This window comes from Rhinopithecus bieti, unplaced genomic scaffold (genome assembly GCF_001698545.2).
Source record: "Rhinopithecus bieti isolate Rb0 unplaced genomic scaffold, ASM169854v2 scaffold_1853, whole genome shotgun sequence".
NCBI lineage: Eukaryota > Metazoa > Chordata > Mammalia > Primates > Cercopithecidae > Rhinopithecus > Rhinopithecus bieti.
In genome coordinates, this window is record NW_016804151.1 from 3064146 (window position 1) to 3085315 (window position 21170).

At 37.2% G+C, this 21170-nt stretch overlaps 1 protein-coding gene across 5 annotated transcripts in view; it reads right to left on the bottom strand.

Annotated features, from left to right (window-relative positions):
- Positions 1 to 21170, bottom strand: part of RC3H1 (ring finger and CCCH-type domains 1) — a 94258-nt gene that overhangs the window by 30724 nt on the left and 42364 nt on the right. For 4 of the 5 annotated variants that reach the window (XM_017866950.1, XM_017866947.1, XM_017866945.1 and 1 more), the window contains exons 6-12: positions 17946 to 18146; positions 15675 to 15807; positions 10493 to 10611; positions 8504 to 8616; positions 3468 to 3749; positions 2601 to 2815; positions 349 to 719 (exon numbers count right to left, since the gene is read on the bottom strand). In XM_017866950.1, coding sequence (XP_017722439.1) covers positions 349 to 719; positions 2601 to 2815; positions 3468 to 3749; positions 8504 to 8616; positions 10493 to 10611; positions 15675 to 15807; positions 17946 to 18146 — 1434 coding nt within the window. The remainder of the gene's footprint in view (positions 1 to 348; positions 720 to 2600; positions 2816 to 3467; positions 3750 to 8503; positions 8617 to 10492; positions 10612 to 15674; positions 15808 to 17945; positions 18147 to 21170) is intronic. The other variant, XM_017866946.1, reaches the window with a different exon arrangement.

Here is a 21170-nt window from a genome sequence, read left to right on the forward strand (position 1 = left end):
AGCCAGGATGGTCTCGATCTCCTGACCTTGTGATCCGCCCGTCTCGGCCTCCCAAAGTGCTGGGATTACAGGCTTGAGCCACCGCGCCCGGCCTTTAGAATTGTTAATTAAACCATCTAAAGTTCAGAAACTAAGGATGGTTAATTGGGGGGGAGGAGGCAGAATTTTTTTCTCATTAATAGTTAAAAAAAAAAAAACCTACCCAAATTATGAAAAGATTAAAAAAAAAAAGAAGCTCTCTTATGAAAAAGAAGTCATCAAAGGGTTATTGTCACTGTATAAAAAGTAAGGAATCACTGCAATCAATAGTCAAATTAAGTCTATGTAATAAAAAAAAATACAGCATACTCTGAGGTACGAAGGTCTGATCTGAGTTGGATGAGGAGCCACTGGATAGTAACTCTCGATCTGTTGGTATCTTTCTCTGGATTCTGGTACATACGATGGTACTGCTGCAGGTGGAATCTCAATGGGTATAGGGCTTTCTCGGAATATCTCTTCTCTTGTGTAAGACTGAGCAGGGTACACTCGACGGCTATCATAGTGAGATGGGTATATAGGTGGGTACTGCTGTGGCTGTGTGCCATACTGAGAGTTTACAACACGATCTTGGAGGTAGGGTGGATAATGATCCAAGTAGGGAGGAGCAGGTTCAGGAGCGGATGGTGGAGGTCGGACAAAGCGGGACACACATTGTGGTGGTGGAGTATAATACATACCTGTACAATACAAAAGAGGAATCAAAGGCAATAATGAGCCAATTTAGTTTTCTATATAAGAGTTTACCTTTTAAAATACTGAAACACCAAAGTATTGATAATCTACTTATTTCTTTAGAAGTTTTCCATCTGCTTATATAATCAGGTTAGCTTTTTAAAAAATAACAAGCAAAAATTATCTGTAAAAGTCATTGAAAAAACTACCCTACTTATAACCTATAATACTAGATTGGCTCTCATTGTTTGACCCTCTTTCTTGGTGTGTCTTAATGAAATGAAGACATTGCAAAACAAAAAAACCACATTTCCCATGTATCCTTGAAGTCAGGCTACACAAATTAATTACTTGTATGAGTTTTGAATTTGAAACTGAAATAACTAGGGGGAGACATGGAACACAAAAGGCCAGTTTTGCTGGTGCAGATTAGTAGCTACTGCTTGGCTCTGCAGTTCTCGAGACACCAGTTGTGGCAATAGTTTCTCAATTTTCAGACTTTTGCCTCAAATGATGTGATCTTGGAATTAAGTAGTTAGGACAGAAGTTTTTACTTCTACTGCTTCCTCATTGCAACAAGTTCTCTTGGCAGCTAGCTCTGGAGCATTGCTTGCTTCTTTAGTACCTCCACCAATATGGCAGGCACCTAACTCCTGCACTAAATCTCTTTCTGCTTAATATAGCTAAAATAATTTATCTAAAATTGAAACCAGGCTACAAAAATAGTTGCATTTTTCGTATAATGGATGGTCAAAAGGAAGATACAAATCACATTTTATCATATTTTGCATGAATTAGTAATGCCATATCAATTAAAAAACATTCTCATGAATGTAGAGAAGACAACATGATTCAAAATTAAATGACAGACTCGGAAAAAGAAGAGAGCACTTTTAATCTATTCCCGTTTTAAAAATTATAGTACTATACTGCTTCTGACAGAGAGATCCAACACTTAAAATCATTCAGTGTTTATTTTACATATAAATTGTATATGTAAAACATTAGTTTATTTTCTTTCCTTCATTCTCCATACCTGGTATTATCATTAAAGCTGGCTAATTTTCAAATTTGTCTATTTTTGAAATCCCTTCTCCTTTCCCACCACACTAATTCCTCAATATTCACACCAGGATTAACAGCCTCCTAACTCAACTCTCATCCTTCCAATCCATTCATACTTTTTTTTTTTCCTATTCCAAATACCTCCATTTGGGGCATTTCTTCCATTAAGTCTTTTTGATTCCTCAAGTTCTTCTCAATGATCTCCCTTGAGTCCTTCAGTCAATTTCTATCAAACTCATATTAACCACCACAGCAGATCACTTAATTTTTAATACATACATAAACACCACACACACGCATCTACTACTCATGCATATAAATAGTTTTCTATTCTTTACCATTATTTATTCTATTCTGTAAACTCTCTAAAGGTATATATGCTGCATTTTTTCATATATATTACAGGGCCCAGAATAATAGTAATTGAAAGGAAGAAAAATGTACTGTGGATGTTTAATTTACACACACTGTAATATTAATTCTTTTTTCATGCTTGAAGAAAATTTTGGTCAGGAGAATATATACTGCCTTACTCAGCAAAATTCCAATGCCTACTGTGTGACTTATTTCCATAAATATTATATATGAACACATGTATTATGCAACTGCTTTTAGTAGATAAGGCGGTTTGATTTTTATTACTTTGTTTCATTTATTTCATAGTATTTAGTTGATCACAAAATCCAATTTTTCCAAAGTATTAAAAAGTGCATTTATACATTTATTTATCTTAAAGAGGCTACTGTGTAAATGATCACTCTGACCTGAGCAGTTCTGGTAACTCCTAAGAAAAGCAAGCAATATAAATGAAAAATCGTTACCCTGCTGATAAGGTGCTGGTTCAAATGGTGGAGCCGCTCCTCGCGGATCCTGATAATAAACATCTGTCTGTTGTGCTGGATATAACTGAGAACCTCGAGGTACCATCTGAAGTGGTTTGGTGACAGGCATTGGAGGCAGATCTGTTGGCCCCCTTGGAGGTATAGGATGTGGATTCACAGGTAAGGCAGAAATACTCTTAGGAACAGATTCTAGCCTAAGGGAATAATATTATGGAATTTGTTTAAGGTCTTTAAAATACTCATGTGTATAAATTGTTACAAGTAAAAAAGACTGCTACAATTTGGGAAACTCACTTATTCTAATAGTCATCCCTTCTACAAAATTTGCAATTTTTTATCTTATTTCCCCACGTTGTTTCTTTTTTCTTTTTTTTTTTTGAGACAGAGTCTCGCTCTGTCACCCAGGCTGGAGTGCAGTGGTATGATCTTGGCTCACTGCAACCTCTGCCTCCTGGGTTCAAGCGATTCTCATGCCTCAGCCTCCCAAGTAGCTGGGATTACAGGCATGTGCTACCATGCCTGGCTAAGTTTTGTATTGTTAGCAGAAATGGGTTTCACCATGTTGGCCAGGCTGGTTTCGAACTCCTGGCCTCAAGTGATCTGTCCACCTCAGCCTCTCAAAGTGCTGGGATTATAGGCATGAGCCACCATGCCTGGCTATGCTAATAGTTTCTTAAAAAACACTAGCATGGGGAATAAAAAAACAACAAAAAAAAAGCCAAAAAAAAAAAAAAATCAGAGTTTTTTTTTTTTTTTTTTTTTAAATCCCGAACATTAATTGTTCTTTCTTCCTTCGCCTTTATGAAGAAGAAATTTTGAAAAAAAGAGTTAGGAAAAATGACGTACAGGTCAGGAGGGGATCCAGGAGCACTACTGCTCAGATGATCTATTTTTCCTGGTTTCAGACTAGAATCATAGCTGGGGTCTGTCCCTCGTGGAATAAGCTGTGTTACTGTATTCCCTGTTGATACAATTCCATTTGGCAGAGCAGGAGGTTTTCTGCTAGGGAGATCCACTGCACCTTCATCTGGAAGGATAGCTGCTGAAGGCAGGCCCACCTCATTAAGTTGACCCAAAGAGGCACTCAAGGGTCTTCTTGGAACCAGGCGCTTGTTCATTTTACGAAATCTATATAAAAAGCATAGGCACATATCAAAAAGCAAATATAAAAGCAAAACCAAGAACTAAAATGTACTTAACATTATTTTCTAGAAATATTCTCTCTTGAAACATTAACTCTATCAGTGTGTATATTTTCCATAAAATCCCAAGCAGCAAAGACATATAGATTAAGTATAAAATTCCTCATAAAAATGTGTAACATAGACTGGGTGCTGTGGCTCATGCCTGTAATCCTAGCACTTTGGGAGGCTGAGGCGGGTGGATCACGATGTCAAAAGATAGAGACCTGGCCAACATGGTGAAGCCCCGTCTCTATTAAAAATACAAAAATTAGCTGGGTGTGGTGGCGTGTGCCTGTGGTCCCAACCACTCGGGAGGCTAAGGCAGGAGAATCGCTTGAACCTGGGAGGCAGAGGTTGCAGTGAGCCGAGATCGTACCACTGAACTCCAGCCTGGCGAAAGAGTGAGATTCCGTCTCAAAAAAAAAAAAAAAAAAGAGTTACATTTGTCATATTATAAAATATGCTATTAATATTTTTGCTATAATATATTTCTGTGGACATTTGTATTTCTAAAACTTATTGGAGAAGCTAGTAGAAAAATCTTCAGAAGATAGTTTCTGAAATATTTTACTTCAGCTGTCCCTCAAATGCCTTGGGATACAATGAGCCAATGTTAAAACTAGGAATAAAGAAAACAAAGCCAGTATGCACTGTGAAACATTTATCATTTACTCCATTAAAAAATTTAAGCAGCCAGGCACTATGGCTCACACCAGTAATCCCAGCACTCTGAGAGGCTGAAGCGGGCGAATCACTTGAGCTCAGGAGTTTGAGAGCAGCCTGAGCAACATAGTGAAACCCTGTCTTTACCAAAAATATAAAAACTTAACCGGGTATGGTGGTGCACGCCTATGGTCCCAGCTACTCAGGAGGCTGAGGCAGGAGGATCACTTGAGCCTATGAGGCGGAGGTTGCAGTGAACCAAGACTGCACCACTGTACTCTAGTCTGGGCAACACAGTGAGACCCTGTTTCAAAAAAAAAAATTTAAGCAATTAAGGATAGTGACTTTTATTAGAACTGCTGCAGAGATGCTGATGTTATGCCTGCCAATACAAAATTAAAGTTATTTTAAAAGTAGGTTAACGGAACCAAAACAAAATAATTGCCTAAGTTTAAACAGATGCTGTGGTACAACAAGCATATCGATTCTGAAATCTAACCAAAGGAAACAATATAAGCCATCAGACTCCAGGATCCTTGTTCCTCAACAATGAAAGCAAGCCCATTTACAACTGCTAATGCATTTTCATTTTCAAAAATAAAACCTCGGCTGGGCACAGTGGCTCACACCTATAATCCCAGCACTTTGGGAGGCTGAGGTAGGTGGATCACTTGAGCTCAGGAGTTCAGGAACAGCCTGGGAAACATGGGAAAACTCTGTCTCTACCAAAAATACAAAAATTAGCTGGGCATGGTGGCATGCACCTGTGGTCCCAGTTTCTTGGGAGGGTGAGGTGAGAGGATCACTGGAGCCTGGAAGTCGAGGCTGCAGTGGGCCATGATCACATCACTACACTCCAGCCTGGAAGACAGTGAGACCCTGTCTCAAAAAAAATAAATAAATAAACAATAAAAAAGGTAACAGATAATTATGAACATGTACTTACACCTTGTGTGAATAACCAAATAAGCAAAGGCAGAATGAGGTCAAAGAGCATGCAAATTAGAAATTTTTATATCATACTGCTCTCTAAAACTATTTTAAGTCCTACTGATCATGAAGGAAAATGTCTTTCTTTCAAAACCTCAAATACTGGGTAGTACTGGTCTTTGTTAACTTGGTAGTCCAAAAATACTAAGTTGCTTTAATTTGCATTTCTTTAACAACTAGTGAGATTGAACATAGTTTCACAGAATAATTGGTCATTAGTACTTCTTCTGTAAACTATGTTTATGATCCATAAATCTATTGGTTCCTCTCCTCCTTACAGATTTGTAAGAGCTCATTTTATGTTAGCATATCAGCCCTCTGTATGTCATTTCCTCACCAAGCTCTTTATAAAAAACTGTATTTGTACCATATCTTAGTTTTATAATTTTTATGTAATCAAATTTATCAATCTTTCCCTTTATGGATGCTGGGTTGCAGTTATTAAAAAAATATTTTCCTTCTTTCCTTAACAACTAAAACAAACAAACAAAACCCTCTTACTACTCTGTGGTTTCTTTCTTCCTAAATATTTAAATCTCTTACACATCTAGAGTTCACTGTAGTATAAAGATTGTGGTAAGAATTCAGCTCTATTTTTCAAATAGGTGACAGTTATTTTCCATCATTCTTTTGGTCACTGATGTGAAATGCCACCTTAAGCACATATGCTAAGCTCCTACATGCATCTCAGACTCCTCCTAGATTCTCTACTGCATTTCATTAATCTATCTATTCCTATGCAAAAGACTACAGTCTTTTATTCACTGTAGTCCATAATATAGGTTAATAGTTATTAGTCTAGTTCCTGTCAAAAACTTCTTTTTCAGAATTTTCCTGGCTATTTGTACATATTTTTTCTTTACAAGTGAATTTTTGATAGGATCTTAACATCATCATGGTGAGATTTAAATTTGGATTTCTTGGAATTTATTGTCTACGGGAAAATAGAACTTTTATAGTGTCAAACCTTATCCAAGAACACAGTATGTTTACTCAGTATTCCTCTTATGTTCCTAGGTAATTTATTGGTTCAATTTATATACACCCTGATTATTCTTTACAAATCTATTATTTGGTATTTATCTTTTTTTGTTATTGCTAAAGTAGAAGAGATCCTGAATTTTAACTTTTTTTCCCAATAATTTTATGGCTATTTTATTCTTTCTTACATACATTAGCTACTACTTCCACAATGATAAATAATACTAGCAGAAAATTTTACTACTAATTACTAGCAGAAAATTTTGCCTTATCCTTGACTTTAATGAGAGTGAATTGAATAATTTACTAATTAAGCATCATACTATTATGTTGGCTTCTGATTTACAACATGATTTATTACCATGCTGAGAAAGTATGATATTTCTGTTGTATTAAGGAATTTTGATTTTTTTTTTTTTTTTTTTTTGGAGACAGAGTCTCGCACTATCATTCAGGCTGGAGTGCAATGGCGCAATCTCGGTTCACTGCAACCTCCGCCTCCTGGGTTCAAGAGATTCTCCTGCCTCAGCTTCCCGAGTAGCTGGGTCTACAGGCGCGTGCCACCACACCCAGCTAATTTTTGTATTTTTAGTAGAGACGGGGTTTCTCAATGTTGGCCAGAATGGTCTCAATCTCTTGACCTTGTGATCCGCCCGCCTCGGCCTCCCAAAGTGCTGGGGTTACAGGCATGAGCCACTGGTGCCTGGCTGGAATTTTGATTTTTAATTGACATTCAATTTTATTCAAAAGCCTTTGGCATTTTTTGCATATGATCATGTTATTTTCTAAGTTGTGATAATTATGTTGTACTAATTTTGCAGAGTCATGGCATCTATTTTCTTTTCTTTAAAAAAAATTATATTATTTATATTTAAAAAAAAACACCTACAGCACCCAATATTCCCAGGCAGTCTCCTATCCAAGTACTAACTGGGCCTGACCATGCTTAGCTTCCGAGATCAGATGAGCTCAGGTGGATTCAGGGTATTATGCCCATAGACATGGCATCTATTGTAATGTATTATTTAATTATATTTAAATTTTTTAGATTTTTAATATTAATACATGCGATAGATTTACAGTTTTCTTTAATTGTGTTATCTTTGTCAAATTTAATAAAAGTGTTACATTGGATTTATAAACAAATTAAGAGTCAATGGGTGTGGTGGCTCCTGCCTGTAATCCTAGCACTTTGGGAGGCCAAGGCAGGAGAATCCCTTAAGACCAGGAGTTTGAGACCAGCCTGGGCAACATAGGGAGACACTGTCTCTATTTTTAAAAAATAAAAAAAATAAAATAAAATAAAAATAAAAAAAATTAAGAGGCTTCTCGCTTTCTGAGCTGAAAAATTTAACATCCCTGAAATTATCTTGTCCTTGAAGTTTAAAAGAACTTGTTAAACTGAGCCAAGGGCAAATTTTTCCATTGGAAATACAATATGCAATTAGTTAAGTTAAAATTGATTAAAATTATTAGAATTTTAATTTTTTTTGTTGTGAAAATGACCCACTTTTAGATTTAGCTAATCATAAAATAGTTTCCTATCTATAGGCATGATGCAATAAAAGCTGAAGAAACTGGTTTTCATTTTTAAAAATTATGTACAGGTTGAATATCTCTTATCTGAAATGCTTGGGACCAGAAGTGTTTCAAACACTGGATTTGTCTCGGATTTTGGAATATTTGCATATACATAAGGAGATGTCTTGGGGATAAGGCCCAAATATATAACACAAAATTCATTTATGTTTCATATACATCTTTTACACATAGTCTGAAAGTAATTTTATACATTATTTTAAATAATTTTGTGCATGAAGTTTTGACTGCCATCCGTCACAAGGTCAGGTGTGGAATTTTCAACTTGTGGTGTCAAATTGGCTTTCACGCATTTTTGGATATTGAAGCATTTCAGATTTTCAGAATAGGAATGTTCAAGCTATGTTGCATTCTAAAAATGTCCTATTTATTTAAGATAAAGCAATTACTCTTTCTGTATTTCTGTATGTCAGCAAATTATTCCACTTATACCTTATTCCAAAGTCTCCTGACTTCCACACTTACTTTTCCAGTTCCTCCTGTGAGTGTGCAAACGTACAGCTGGCCCCACGAGGGCATCCTCCTCTCTGCTTCATATCTCGACACATGTATGTTTTGTATTTGCTATGCTGTGGAGGCTAAAACCAAAATCAAAATATTAGATGTGTAACAACCCTTCACAAAAAAATATAAATTTTGTGTTGTCATTTTAGGATTTTGATAATCTAGATAAGTAATTCACATATTTATTTAGATTACCAAGAGCAAAAGTGCTGGAAAGTCATTCTGTCTGAAGTTTCAAAGTCCAAATATAAACAAAGCAAAAAGAAGGTAGTCCTAATTTCTCTGATATGTTGATATTAATTCTCAAACAAGTAGCATCACATAAATTCTTGAATAAATTTTATGGGCTTTCTTACACTTGTTTTATATGGAAAAGAAAATCTCATGGGGCACTATGATCTCATTTCCACTTTTTTTTTTGAGATGGAGTCTTACTCTGTTGCCCAGGCTGGAGCACAGTGGCGCAATCTTGGCTCATTGCAACTTCCACCTTGCCAGCTAAAGCAATTCTCCTGCTTCAGTCTCCCGAGTAGCTGGGATTACAGGCGTCCACCACCGCACCTGGCTAATTTTTGTATTTTCAGTAGAGACAGGGTTTCACCATGTTGACCAGGCTGGTCTCGAACTCCTCACCTCAGGTGATCCGCCTGCCTCGGCCTCCCAAAGTGCTTGGGATTACAGGCGTGAGCTACTGTGCCCAACCCATTTCCACATTTTACAATGAAAAAACAAATCACTGTAGTTTAAGACTTTCAAATATATAAATTATCTTCTAATATTTGTTTTGTACAATGTTCAATACAGCTATATGTATGCTTCCTTACAACACACCACAAAAACTACAAAAGGCCCTATAATCAAAGAATATTCTGTAACTAATTCTTCTTGACATGCAGAATAATATACCAAGGACTTAAAATATCTTCAGAAGTACAAATGACACATATTATCTACAACTCAAGGATAAGGCAGGAGGATGGATTTGAAAGTTAATGAAATATGAGACACAACACTGAACTGGACAAAATTTAGTGTATTTTATCACCATATGGCAGACTTTAAAGGTTAGTCTCATTACGTTTGTTATTTTCTTCAAGATGTCTAATGAAACAGAGAGTTAAAAATTGTAGGTTCTCCTTTCTTTTATGCCTATTCATAAATAAAAGCTTTGACCTGTGTTAGATAGGTTAGGAAAATCATATCCAGATTATTTTACTTAGCAGGATACTTTTTACATTTCTTGCCTCTTAAGCAAAAAGGAATACTGAATAATCTATTGATGTTTACCTGAACCCGGTAAATTAAGAGTTTTAAGTTCACAGGCTTACTACTGCAAAATAAAAGATCTAATGAACCTAATATAAATCCTCAGAGCAAAATAAAATTACTGGGAATAAAATTTAAAAATCTAGCTATAAGAAGTTATTATACTCTACCATCGTATTTCATCTAAAAACTGTGAGGGAAAGTTGACCCACTGGCATAACAGACATTATGAATGAAAAAAATTTTTAATTTTAATAAGAAAATCTATAGAAATTTGAAGAATATTGAAAAGATACAGTATTAGCACTAAAAAGTGATACTTATTGTCAAACCAAAATGTAATACAAACTAAAGAGAATAATTATCTTATATAAATGGAATAAACTTCAGCACTGAATCTATTTTCTCCATCAAATGCTGCCATATCCAATGTGAAGACTGACCCCAGCATGATATCAGATCAATAAGGATTATTCAATGTCAATATTGTCAGATAAAATTACCAGCCTAATGCAGTAAACTGTTAACCATGCCAAGGTAATTTATAGTTTCTATAGTCAGAGTCTCAAAATATTCATGTCATCTTTTTGGCTTTGCATCTGTAGGTATACCCACAGTGGTTTACCTATAGTTTTAAGGCATATCCACAGTGCATTAACTCTAAGTTTTAAACAGCTTCCTTACCTGCTGCTGATCTGCTCCTTTTTTGCTGTGGTTCTGGATATAATCAACCAGCCCATGTACCACTGTACGCACAGCAACCAGCCCATTTTCCAGCTGTTCCCAAGTAGGAGGAGGAGCATCTATACAACCAATAATAATGTTTTAAACTCTAATGTTACTCAATATTTTCCCTAATATCAAATTAATAAAAGAGTTAGTTGACAACATTTCAGTGAAATCAAGTTTCACACCTTAACTTTTTAGATAATAGCTTATTCACCTAGCCATCATTTTAAAGGAATGGACATATTCTTTCAAAGCTGGGGTTGCAAAATGAAATAACCACAGGAACAAGAAAGGTAATAAGAAAGAGGTAAATAGGCCACACAATAGTGGTAACTGTCATTAGACTCTTAGGGTTGAGGAGACAAAAGCGAGTGACAGGGACTGCTGAACTGGAGAGGGTGTCCCTCATCTAAGAGTATGGTTATAACTCAGCTTTAGATGATTGTAGTTATGCGACAATGCAAGGCTGGCACTGCCAAATACATTCACTGTTTCCCAGGGAAACCTGAAACTTAAGATTTTTAAGTAAAAATTTTTCAGTTTTAAAATGTTGGCATCTAAGAAATTTAGACCATTGCTCAGACCAACACTGTGCGGACTAAACAAAACTGAGGAGTGCCTGTAGTTAGTCAATTTGCATGTTTATTTTGAACTTTTATATAAATCAAGTTTTGGTAAACAAAAAGCTTAAAAAGTTTAATAAGCCGGGCACAGTGGCTCAGGCTTGTAATCTCAGCACTTTAGGAGGCCGAGGTGGGAGGATCACAAGATCAAGAGATCGAGACCATCCTGTCCAACATGAAAAAAACCCCGTCTCTGCTAAAACAAAAATTACCCAGGCGTGGTGGCATGGGCCTATAGTCCCAGTTACTTGGGAGGCTGAGGCAGGAGAATTGCTTGAACCTGGGAGGTGGAGGTTGCAGTGAGCCAAGACGACACCACTGCACTCTATCCTGGTGACAGAGCGAAACTCCGTCTCAAAAAAAAAAAAAAAAAATTTTAATAGAAGAGCTATTATATAAAGTAACTCTGCTACATGTCTTCTTCATTTAGTAGGTATTTGCCCTGTGCCAGCACTTTGATTTATAAAAGAAAAATTAACTATAAGGCTAAATATAAAATATTCTTTAAAAGAAATACATAAAATGAAACAAGAAGAGAGATGTAGAGATAACTTCCTGCTCAGACATCCTGAAAGAATTCTAGGGGATGGCATTTGAACTGGGCTTTGAAGGACACATGGAATCTGAAAAGGAAAAAAGGTAAAGAGAATAAGTATTCAAAAAAGTAGTTTTTGGAACACTTGCTAAATCTGAGTTATTGTTCTAGTGTTGGGTAAGCAATAGTGATTAAAACAAAAATCCCCATTACATTCAAGGAGAAGAGCCAGATAATAATCAAGACAAATAAGCAAAACATACAGTAGTATTTAGATAATGTTGAATTGAAAAAAATAGAACTAAGAAAAGTGGGGCCAATGTGTAAAATTTTAGACAGAGGCAATCCGCTCGTCTTGGCCTCCCAAAGTGCTACGATTACAGGTGTGAGCCACTGCACTCTACTAAAAATACAAAAAAAAATTAGCTGGGCATGGTGGCACATGCCTGTAGTTCCAGCTACTCGAGAAGCTGAGGCAGGAGAATCACTTCAACCTGGGAGGTGGAAGTTGCAGTGAGCTGAGATCGCACCACTGCACTCCAGCCTGGTCAATAGAGGGAGACTCTGTCTCAAAAGAAAAAAAAAAAATTTAGACAGAGGCCAGAAAAGTCCTCCTTGAGAAGGTTACATTTGATTAAAGACCTGAAAGAAGGGCTTAAGTGTGCCTACTGGAGATATTAAGGTAAAAACATCCAAGTTAGAGGGAAGAATAAGTGCAAAGTCCTTAATGTGAGAAGTGTGTCCTGCATGTTGCATGGAGACAGAACCAGAGAAGAGGAAATTAAATGGAAAAAAAGGGTAGGAAACGAGGTTTGAGAGAGGTAATGGAAGACCAGACCACATGAGGCCCTACAGATCATGGGAAAGATTTTGGCTTTTACTCTGAGTGACAGAAAGCCACAGGAGAATTTATGAGCAGAGGGTGACAGGGTCACTCTGGCTCTTTTGCTAAAATCAGTTAGACAACAGGAGGCTATTCCATAATCCCCTGAGAGATGGTGATGGTAGCAGTGAAGGTAGATGGATTCTGGATGGATTTTAAAGGTAGGGCTTACAGAATTTGCTAACGGATCAGATATACATTATGAGAGAAAGAAGAGTTGAAATTTTTGGACTAAGCAACTGGAAGGATAGAGTTGCCACAAACAGGATGGCAGGGAAGAGCTCATTTTTAGATAGATTCAGTTTGAAATGCTTATCAGATATAAGATGATGGATGCTGAGAAAGCATTTTTTTTTTTTTTTTTTTACAGAGTCTTGCTCTGTCATCAGGCTAGAGTGCAGTGGCATGATCTTGGCTCACTGCAACCTCCACCTTCTGGGTTCAAGCGATTCTCGTCTCAGCCTCCCAAGCAGCTGGGACTACAGGGGCCCGCCACCATGCCCAGCTAGTTTTTGTATTTTTAGTAGAGATGGGGTTTCACCATGTTGGCCAGGATGGTCTCAATCTCTTGACCTTGTGATCCGCCCATCTCAGCCTCCCAAAGTGCTGGGATTACAGGCGTGAGCCACTGCACCTGGCCGAGAAAGCAGTTTTATATACAAGTTCAGGAAAAAGGCATGGGCTGGATATATATTTCAAACTCTAAAAGACTATCAATTGTAATGCATATTACTTTACATGCCACCAAAGAAAAAAAAAGATTGTTAATTATAATGTCTTCACACAAATGCATTCCAATTTCAGAAACGCTAAGATCTGAAATAATTATGAACCTCAAAACTGATGAAAATACAGTAAATTTATGAGTTATATAAATTATATTTGAAGCTATGAGATAGATAAGATTATCTAGGAAACAGGTATAGGATTAAACTGAGAACACTCCAAAGAGTACAGGATATGGAGATGAGAAAGCAGAGGATGCTGAGGAGAGTCCAATAAAGTAAGAAGAGAATTAGTAGCCTAGAAGCCAAGAAAAAAGCATTTCAAGGAAGAGAGAGTACAGAACAATGGCCAGGCATGGTGGCTCATGCCTGTAATCCTAGCACTTTGGGAGGCCGAGGCAGGTGGGTCACCTGAGGTCAGGAGTTTGAGAATAGCCTGGCCAACACGGTGAAACCCTGTTTCTATTAAAGATACTACAAATAAAAATAAATAATGGTAACAAATTAGCTGGATGTGGTGGTGCATGCCTGTAATCCTAGCTACACGGGACAAGAATTGCTTGAACCTGGGAGGCAGAGGTTGCAGTGAAGCGAGATCTTGCCATTGCACTCCAGCCTGGGGGACAGAGTGAAACTGTGTCTCCAAAAATAAATAAATAAATAAATAAAATGTTAAATGTTGTTAAATCAAGTACAGTAAGAACTGAGAGCTGACCTTTGGAATTAGCTACATGGAAGTAGTTTACGACCTTGACAAAATAAGTTTGGATAGAGCAGTGGAGATAAATGCCTGACTGGAGTTGAGTTCAAGAGAGTGCCAAAACAAGAAATGAAGTGGTAGGTAGATGAGAAACGGGGTCAAAAATGGATTAGGAACTTGTGGAAGTTCTCTTTTGACTGCTCAGGATGATCAAAGCACAGCAGTGGGGGGAAAAAATCACTATATATTCTAGTAACATTGATCTGGTTTACTAAGCAATTTTGGGAGCAAATCTATAAAAGCAGGCTGATAAAAAACTAAGAGGGCTCTGAATGCCATAGTCATGAGTGTCAAACCTTATTCCACGAGCAATTCTACAAACAATGAAAATTTATGAGTGTGGAAGCAAGATCAGGGATGTGATTTCTTTTATAGCAGTAAGTAGACTGGATTGGAGGAACTCGTAGTAGAGGAACTTATAAGACATTCAGTCTCAGGGAAAAGGAGGCTCTCAAAGGAAGTAATCATAAGCAGGGGATATAGGGACATTGTGAAAGAACAGATAAATCCTATTGTATGAAATGGTATGTAGAACGAGTGAAAGGAAAAGATGAGGCAAGACAAAACATTAAGGTTTTAAACTTACATACCTCAGAGAATGAGGTCATTATCAGAAAGAGGAAACATTAGAGGAACAGCAAGTATCAAGTAATGATGAGCTTGCTTTGAAGCACTCAGAGGAGATGATGGAGAATCTCAGCAAGCACTGGGAGATGTATCTGGAATGGATGCAGAGGTAATAGTGACAGATACTTGGGAGTCTGTGTTCTACACGAAAGTAATACCTGATGCTAAGAATGAATAACCACCATCAGAGCATGTAGAGAAAACAAAATCCCAAGAGCATAACCTGCCTACTCTTTAGTGGGCAGGAGGGGAAAGCATGGTACAAATATGACAGAAGTAGCACTCAGGTCAGAAGAGAACTATGAGATCACAGAAAGATATCAAAAAAGTGCTCAACAACATTATCCAAATGCTGAAAACAAATGGGAGTGATTTAAAGACTAAGACAAAGTTTTTGGAATCAGAGACTGGGAACCTACTAGCGAATATTAAGAGAGCTTCAGATCAGTAGTAGGAATAAACACAGAGAAGTTAAAATATCTTAGATGTAAGTATAAGGTAAAAAATGAAGGTTGGGTACATTTTCAGCTTAAGAAGGAGCAGAAAAAGCCTAAGTAAAGATATACAAGAGATGATACTTGAAGGAACAAGATATCATGGAGAGGGCAAAAACAGGATCAAGGAAATGCAACTAAGGATACATAATACAGAAAAAAAATGAGAAAAATGAGATTTGGAAGAGGTAAGAATGGTAAAATACAACACAATTTTGTGATGGGAGAAAGAAGAAACATAAAGAAGCCCAGAGAGATCTATTTTCCTGATGAAATGAGCAACAGTGTAAAAAGTATTAAATAAATATTAAAGTGAACTAACCTGAGATAAAGAGGGAAAATATTTAAAATGGAAACTTAAAATACTGTAAGAAAGATCTGGAGGAACTACTTTGGGAAACCCTAGAGGAAGAACAAAAGATAATGAAAGAATCATTGAGCAGCACGAAAGGCACATATAAGACAGTCCATTAATTTCCCATGGGTTTACCTGGACTAGGGTCAATGTTTGCTAACAGCTCCAAATGGGGTCTTAGTCGGTTCAAGTTTGCTGGGTCTCCAGTCCGCTGGAGAGCAATTGTTAGTTCCTGAACACTCTGTGCAAAAGAGGCTGGGGTCTGCAACTTAAAAAAGATAAATGTTAACTTTCCCAAAGGTCGGATAATCTTTTAAATATAAAGATTATTTGTATTACAATCATTTTTACAATTTATTAAATTTAATTTTTATCTTCCCATATACCCTACACTTTGGGCAGATTAGATTACTTGCTACCTAAATAAATTCTCTACTTCTCTGCATCCAGAGCTTGGCACACTGTGTACTGTATTGCCTCTGCTGTCACATTCTTCAAATGTGAGACCTCTCTCAATTCAGCCTCCCATCAGTTAGATATATTGATGAGTCATCTTTGTGAATTGTTAATTCCTGTTTCTCTCTCCATTAATTTACTAGAATTAGTGCTTTTCTCATCACTTTTAATAAATTCTCTTTTGTATTATCCAATATCGTAACCTTAGCAATATGTGGTTATTTAAATTTAAGTTAATTAAATAAAATAAAAATTTCAGTTCATCAGTTGCAAAAGTCACATTTCAAGTGCTTAATAGCCATGTGTGACTAGTGATCACCATATTGGACAGTGCATACACAGAACATTTTCATGATTACAGAAAGTTCTGTTGCTCTATGAAATATCACACACACCGCAAAGTTTACCAGTTTGTTGTACAAAGGTCTCTGGATATTAAATTTAAAGCACTGCGGGTGATGTGAGAAAATTATTGTAGGATATACACCTAGTTACACAGTTCAGTTCAGACAGGAAGATTAACCACCTTGTAGAATCTTTATAAAAGGCAAGCCAGGCCAGGCACAGTGGCTCACGCCTGTAATCCTAGCACTTTGGGAGGCTGTGGTGGGCAGATCACGAGGTCAGGAGTTCGAGATCAGCCTGGCCAACATGGTGAAACCCCATCTTCACTAAAGACACAAAAAATTCGCTGGGTGTGGTAGCACGTGCCTGTAATCCCAGCTACCTGGGAGGCTGAGGCAGGAGAATCGCTTGAACCTGGGAGACAGAGATTGCAGTGAGCTGAGATAGTGCCATTGCACTCCAGTCTGGGTGACAGAGCAAGACTCCATCTCAAAAAAAAAAAAAGAAAAAAGCAAACCAAGTTTCTCTTCAGAGGTAGAAAGGTACTCCTTTAATAGATCATTACTAAGCATTTCTGTAAATTATAAATCAGTTGCAAAACTTCAGATATAAGCTCCTGTCCAAACCTAAGAGTTGCAGGTAAAGTCTGGTTAAAGGTATCCAGGGAAGACTTACAGGGCAGAGCAAACAACCTACATTGTAACTAAAAATTATGTACCACCTTTTTTTCCCCCTAAAGAGACAGGGTCTCACATAGCTCACTGCACCCTCAAACTCCTGAGCTCAAGGATTCTCCCACCACAGCCTCCCAACTAGGTGGGACTACAGGCGCCTACCACCCCACCTGGCTATGGTTTTTTTTTTTTTGGTGGCAATGAGTGTCCCAATGTTTCCCAGGTTGTGCCCAAACTTCTGGCCTCAAGCAATCCTCCTACCTTGGCCTCTCAAAGTGTTGAGATTACAGGCATAAGCCACTGTGCCCACTCTACACCAGGCATTTAAAACACGTATTTCCCAATTCTCACTGTATTACCCATTCAAGGGATTCTATCTTTAGAAATAGAAAAAAAAAAAGGCGGGGGGAAATAGCTTGGTAAAAGGTTAGTGTATTCTACAGTGAGAATGCCCAAGTTCAAATCTACTTCTGTCATTTACTATCTATGTGATGCTGGAAAAACATATTAACTTCCCTTTGTCTTTGTCTAAAATGGATAATACAGGGCTGTTGAGAGGATTAAATGAATTATTTAAAACCACTAGATACATACTAAGATTTTAGTAAATGTTCATTATTTTTTTTTAGGTTACTCTTACTATTTGACTCTATTTCTCTAAATGAAATGTAGAGTGGTCTCTAGAGTGGGTAATCATCTCTGTGATTCTAGTAAAATAAAATAAAATACAAAATAAATAAAATTAAAAATATAAACTAATCATCTCTTTATATGAACAAAGTGGTATTATAATGTGATTGGTTATGACACGACACTGGCTATAACTAAAATTTACAAAAGCTATACAGTATTCACTTTAATATACATTTGTTAAATGAATTACCAAAAGGCCAAGATTAGTCTAAGAAGTAAGGAACAAAAAAGGTTCTACCTTGTCAATAATGGACTGCATATGAGATTTGTGAGACTGGTCTCCATAAAGTAAAGAGGACCATTGGTCTGGTGCAATTCGTAAGCCTGCTTCCATAGCAATCTGCACTATCTGGGAGTCATGTTCTCGCCGCAGAGCTTCATAGGTTCTAAATTCTTCTTTCAGCTGCATCAAAGAAGAGTCTTCATCACGTTTGGTGACCTAATAAGACACAAATAATCTCATAATGAAGTCAAAAAAATTAGTTTATGCTTTATAGGAACACATAATTTTTAACGTAACAATTTTAGCAGCAACAACAAGATTAAATGAATATACCATTTGCCTGCAAAATATTTTCTCCTCAACTTGTTGAGGTAGGTATATTGTTATCATCCCATTCTGAGTCAAGTTGGATTTAGGCCAACATTTTCTCGATAGGTCTTTCAGAAAGAATAAACAGGCTGAAAATCTCTTATCCAAAATGCCTGGGCCAGAAGTGTTATCAGATTTCAGATTTTTTCAAATTTTGGAATATCTGCATTAAACCACTTGAGTATCCTTACTCTGAAAATCCGAAACGCTCCAATGAGCATGTGAGCATCATGCTGGTGTTCAAAAAGTTTTGGATTTTGGGTTTTTGTATAGTCAATCTGTATGTGCTGGAATGAAATCCAATGATTTGACAGACTTCAACATACACATGCAGTTTAAGGTGTGTATGTGTGTATATGCATTTTTGAAAAGAAAAAAGCACTAATACGATTATATATTCTGAAAAACAATGTTTCTTCTCCATAAATGTGGATTATGACTCTTGGGCTTGCCTGACAATGAGCTAGCTGGGATTGATGACTGCAGAGCTTCAGATGCTGGTTTAATTCTAAAAATGATTTAATTTGTACTTGGCTTAATTCTCCATGGAGTTTTGTGGGATGGGCTACTACCAGAAAGTGTAAAGTGTGAGATGCTAGACTAATCATAATGATTATGATTAAATAATATCATTTAGTAATAAAAATAGCTACCACGTTTTGACCAGCCAATATATTAAATTATATTATTAACCATTATAGCACTGGATCAAGTCATTGACTTCTCTTGTTGAGGTAGGTGTACTGGTATCACCCCAATAACTTACATTCTGAGTCAAGTTGGATTTAGGCCAAATGCTTAACAAATCAAAGCAAAATAATTAAGTGTAGCTTAAGATAACCTCTACCCTAATATATTTCAGAACACATTTTGCCTTGTTAACCTTTTATTGCCATAAGGACTCATATTCTTCTTGTATGTAATTCCCGTTTTTTTCCCTCTCACCAAAGAAACTACAAAATATTGTAATCAGGACTTCTAAGTCACACTGATATAAAATTAATGTGAGTGGTGGCATGTGCCTGTAGTCCAGCTACTGAGGCTGAGCGGAGGGATTGCTTAAGCCCAAGAGTTGAAGGCCAGCCTGGGCAACACGGCAAGACTCTATCGCTCAAAAAACAAGTAAATAAATAAATGCATTCTATTCTTATTACAAGGAAGAAAGTCTAACTTACTTTTTGTTAGGAACATCTATATAAGACCAAATCGATAAAAATCAAGAACTGGCCGGGCGTGGTGGCTCAAGCCTGTAATCCCAGCACTTTGGGAGGCCGAGACGGGCGGATCACGAGGTCAGGAGATGGAGACCATCCTGGCTAACACGGTGAAACCCCGTCTCTACTAAAATACAAAAAAACTAGCCGGGCGAGGTGGCGGGCGCCTGTAGTCCCAGCTACTCCGGAGGCTGAGGCAGGAGAATGGCGTACACCCGGGAGGCGGAGCTTGCAGTGAGCTGAGATCCGGCCACTGCACTCCAGCCCGGGCGACAGAGCAAGATTCCGTCTCAAAAAAAAAAAAAAAAAAAAAAGAAGAAGAAAAAAAAATCAAGAACTATAGTCACAAAAACTGAATATATTGTGCCATTATTAAAAGGCAAGTCAAAAGACCAAATGCATATGTTTAGCACTCCCTCAATATATGCTGAACCTCATTAAAATGTAAAGTATGCTTTCTATATGTAACAATGGTTCCTTGAACTTGGCTCTCACCACTCAATCTTTAACTAAAAACAATCAAGGACTTCCAAGAGATGAAATGTCTAAGTCTCAGAACTTTATTCTACTAAGAAAGATCAAATTATCTTGCAGCTCAAAAGGCTTTTCCAATGGAAATACAGGAGACACTAAAAGGACACAGCCGGAATACAGCTGTATGGATACAGATTCCTGCAAGGAAAATAATCATGACCTGAGTGAAAAAGCAGATTTTACAAATTTCTAATTTTCTTTATTCCTATTTTTTTTTTTTTTTTAGGTGGAGTCTTGCTCTGTCACTCAGGCTAGAGTGCAGTGGCACGATCTTGGCTCACTGTAACCTCTGTCTCCCGGGTTCAAGCAATTCTCCTGCCTCACCCTCCCCAGTAGCTGGGATTACAGGTGTGTGCCACCACAACTGGCTAATTTTTTTTATTTTTGATTTTTAGTAGACACAGGTTTTTTCACTAAGTTGGCCAGGTTGGTCTCGAACTCAAATGATCTGCCCACCTCAGCCTCCCAAACTGCTGGAAATACAGGTGTGAGCTACTGCGCCTGGCCATATTCCTGTTAATGCTTTAGAGTTCAGAGAGGTTCACTTCATGGGTATTCTGGGTTTTCTTGAGTCACATATTCTTCTTTACAGGGGAAGGTTGAATGTTTTCTTTCCAAAGCTTCCTATATTGTATCTGTCTGGTGCTGTTAATGGATAACAATTAACAATGGAAGCAGACAGACGTTCCAGAATGTATTTTGAACTACACTGTAAAATCATGTTACTCTAACCACTACAACAAGAGTGAGTTATTCAGAGACAATCTGGACCAGTTAAAGTAATTTTAGCTAGAGGTTCTTACAGCTTCAGAGGTACCTACAGAAAATAGAGGCCCATTTTCAACATATAGTCTGACTCCACAAAGACACAGAATAAGACCAGCATTTAGCTAGAGCTTTAAAAATTTTGTTTAAATGAAATATATATGCCCTCCTGCTAATTTTGTAAGCCATTTCCTCCTTCTCAAAGGATGAGAGAACAGAATTTAGTAGAATAGCTAATGTGGCATTTTTTTAGTTTATGAGTGTCAGATGACAAGAATGTGGTGATCTGAGAATGGATTTCCTTACAGCTAGCATGAATGAATTAACAATTTTTTTAAAGACACGGTTTTCAAGTACT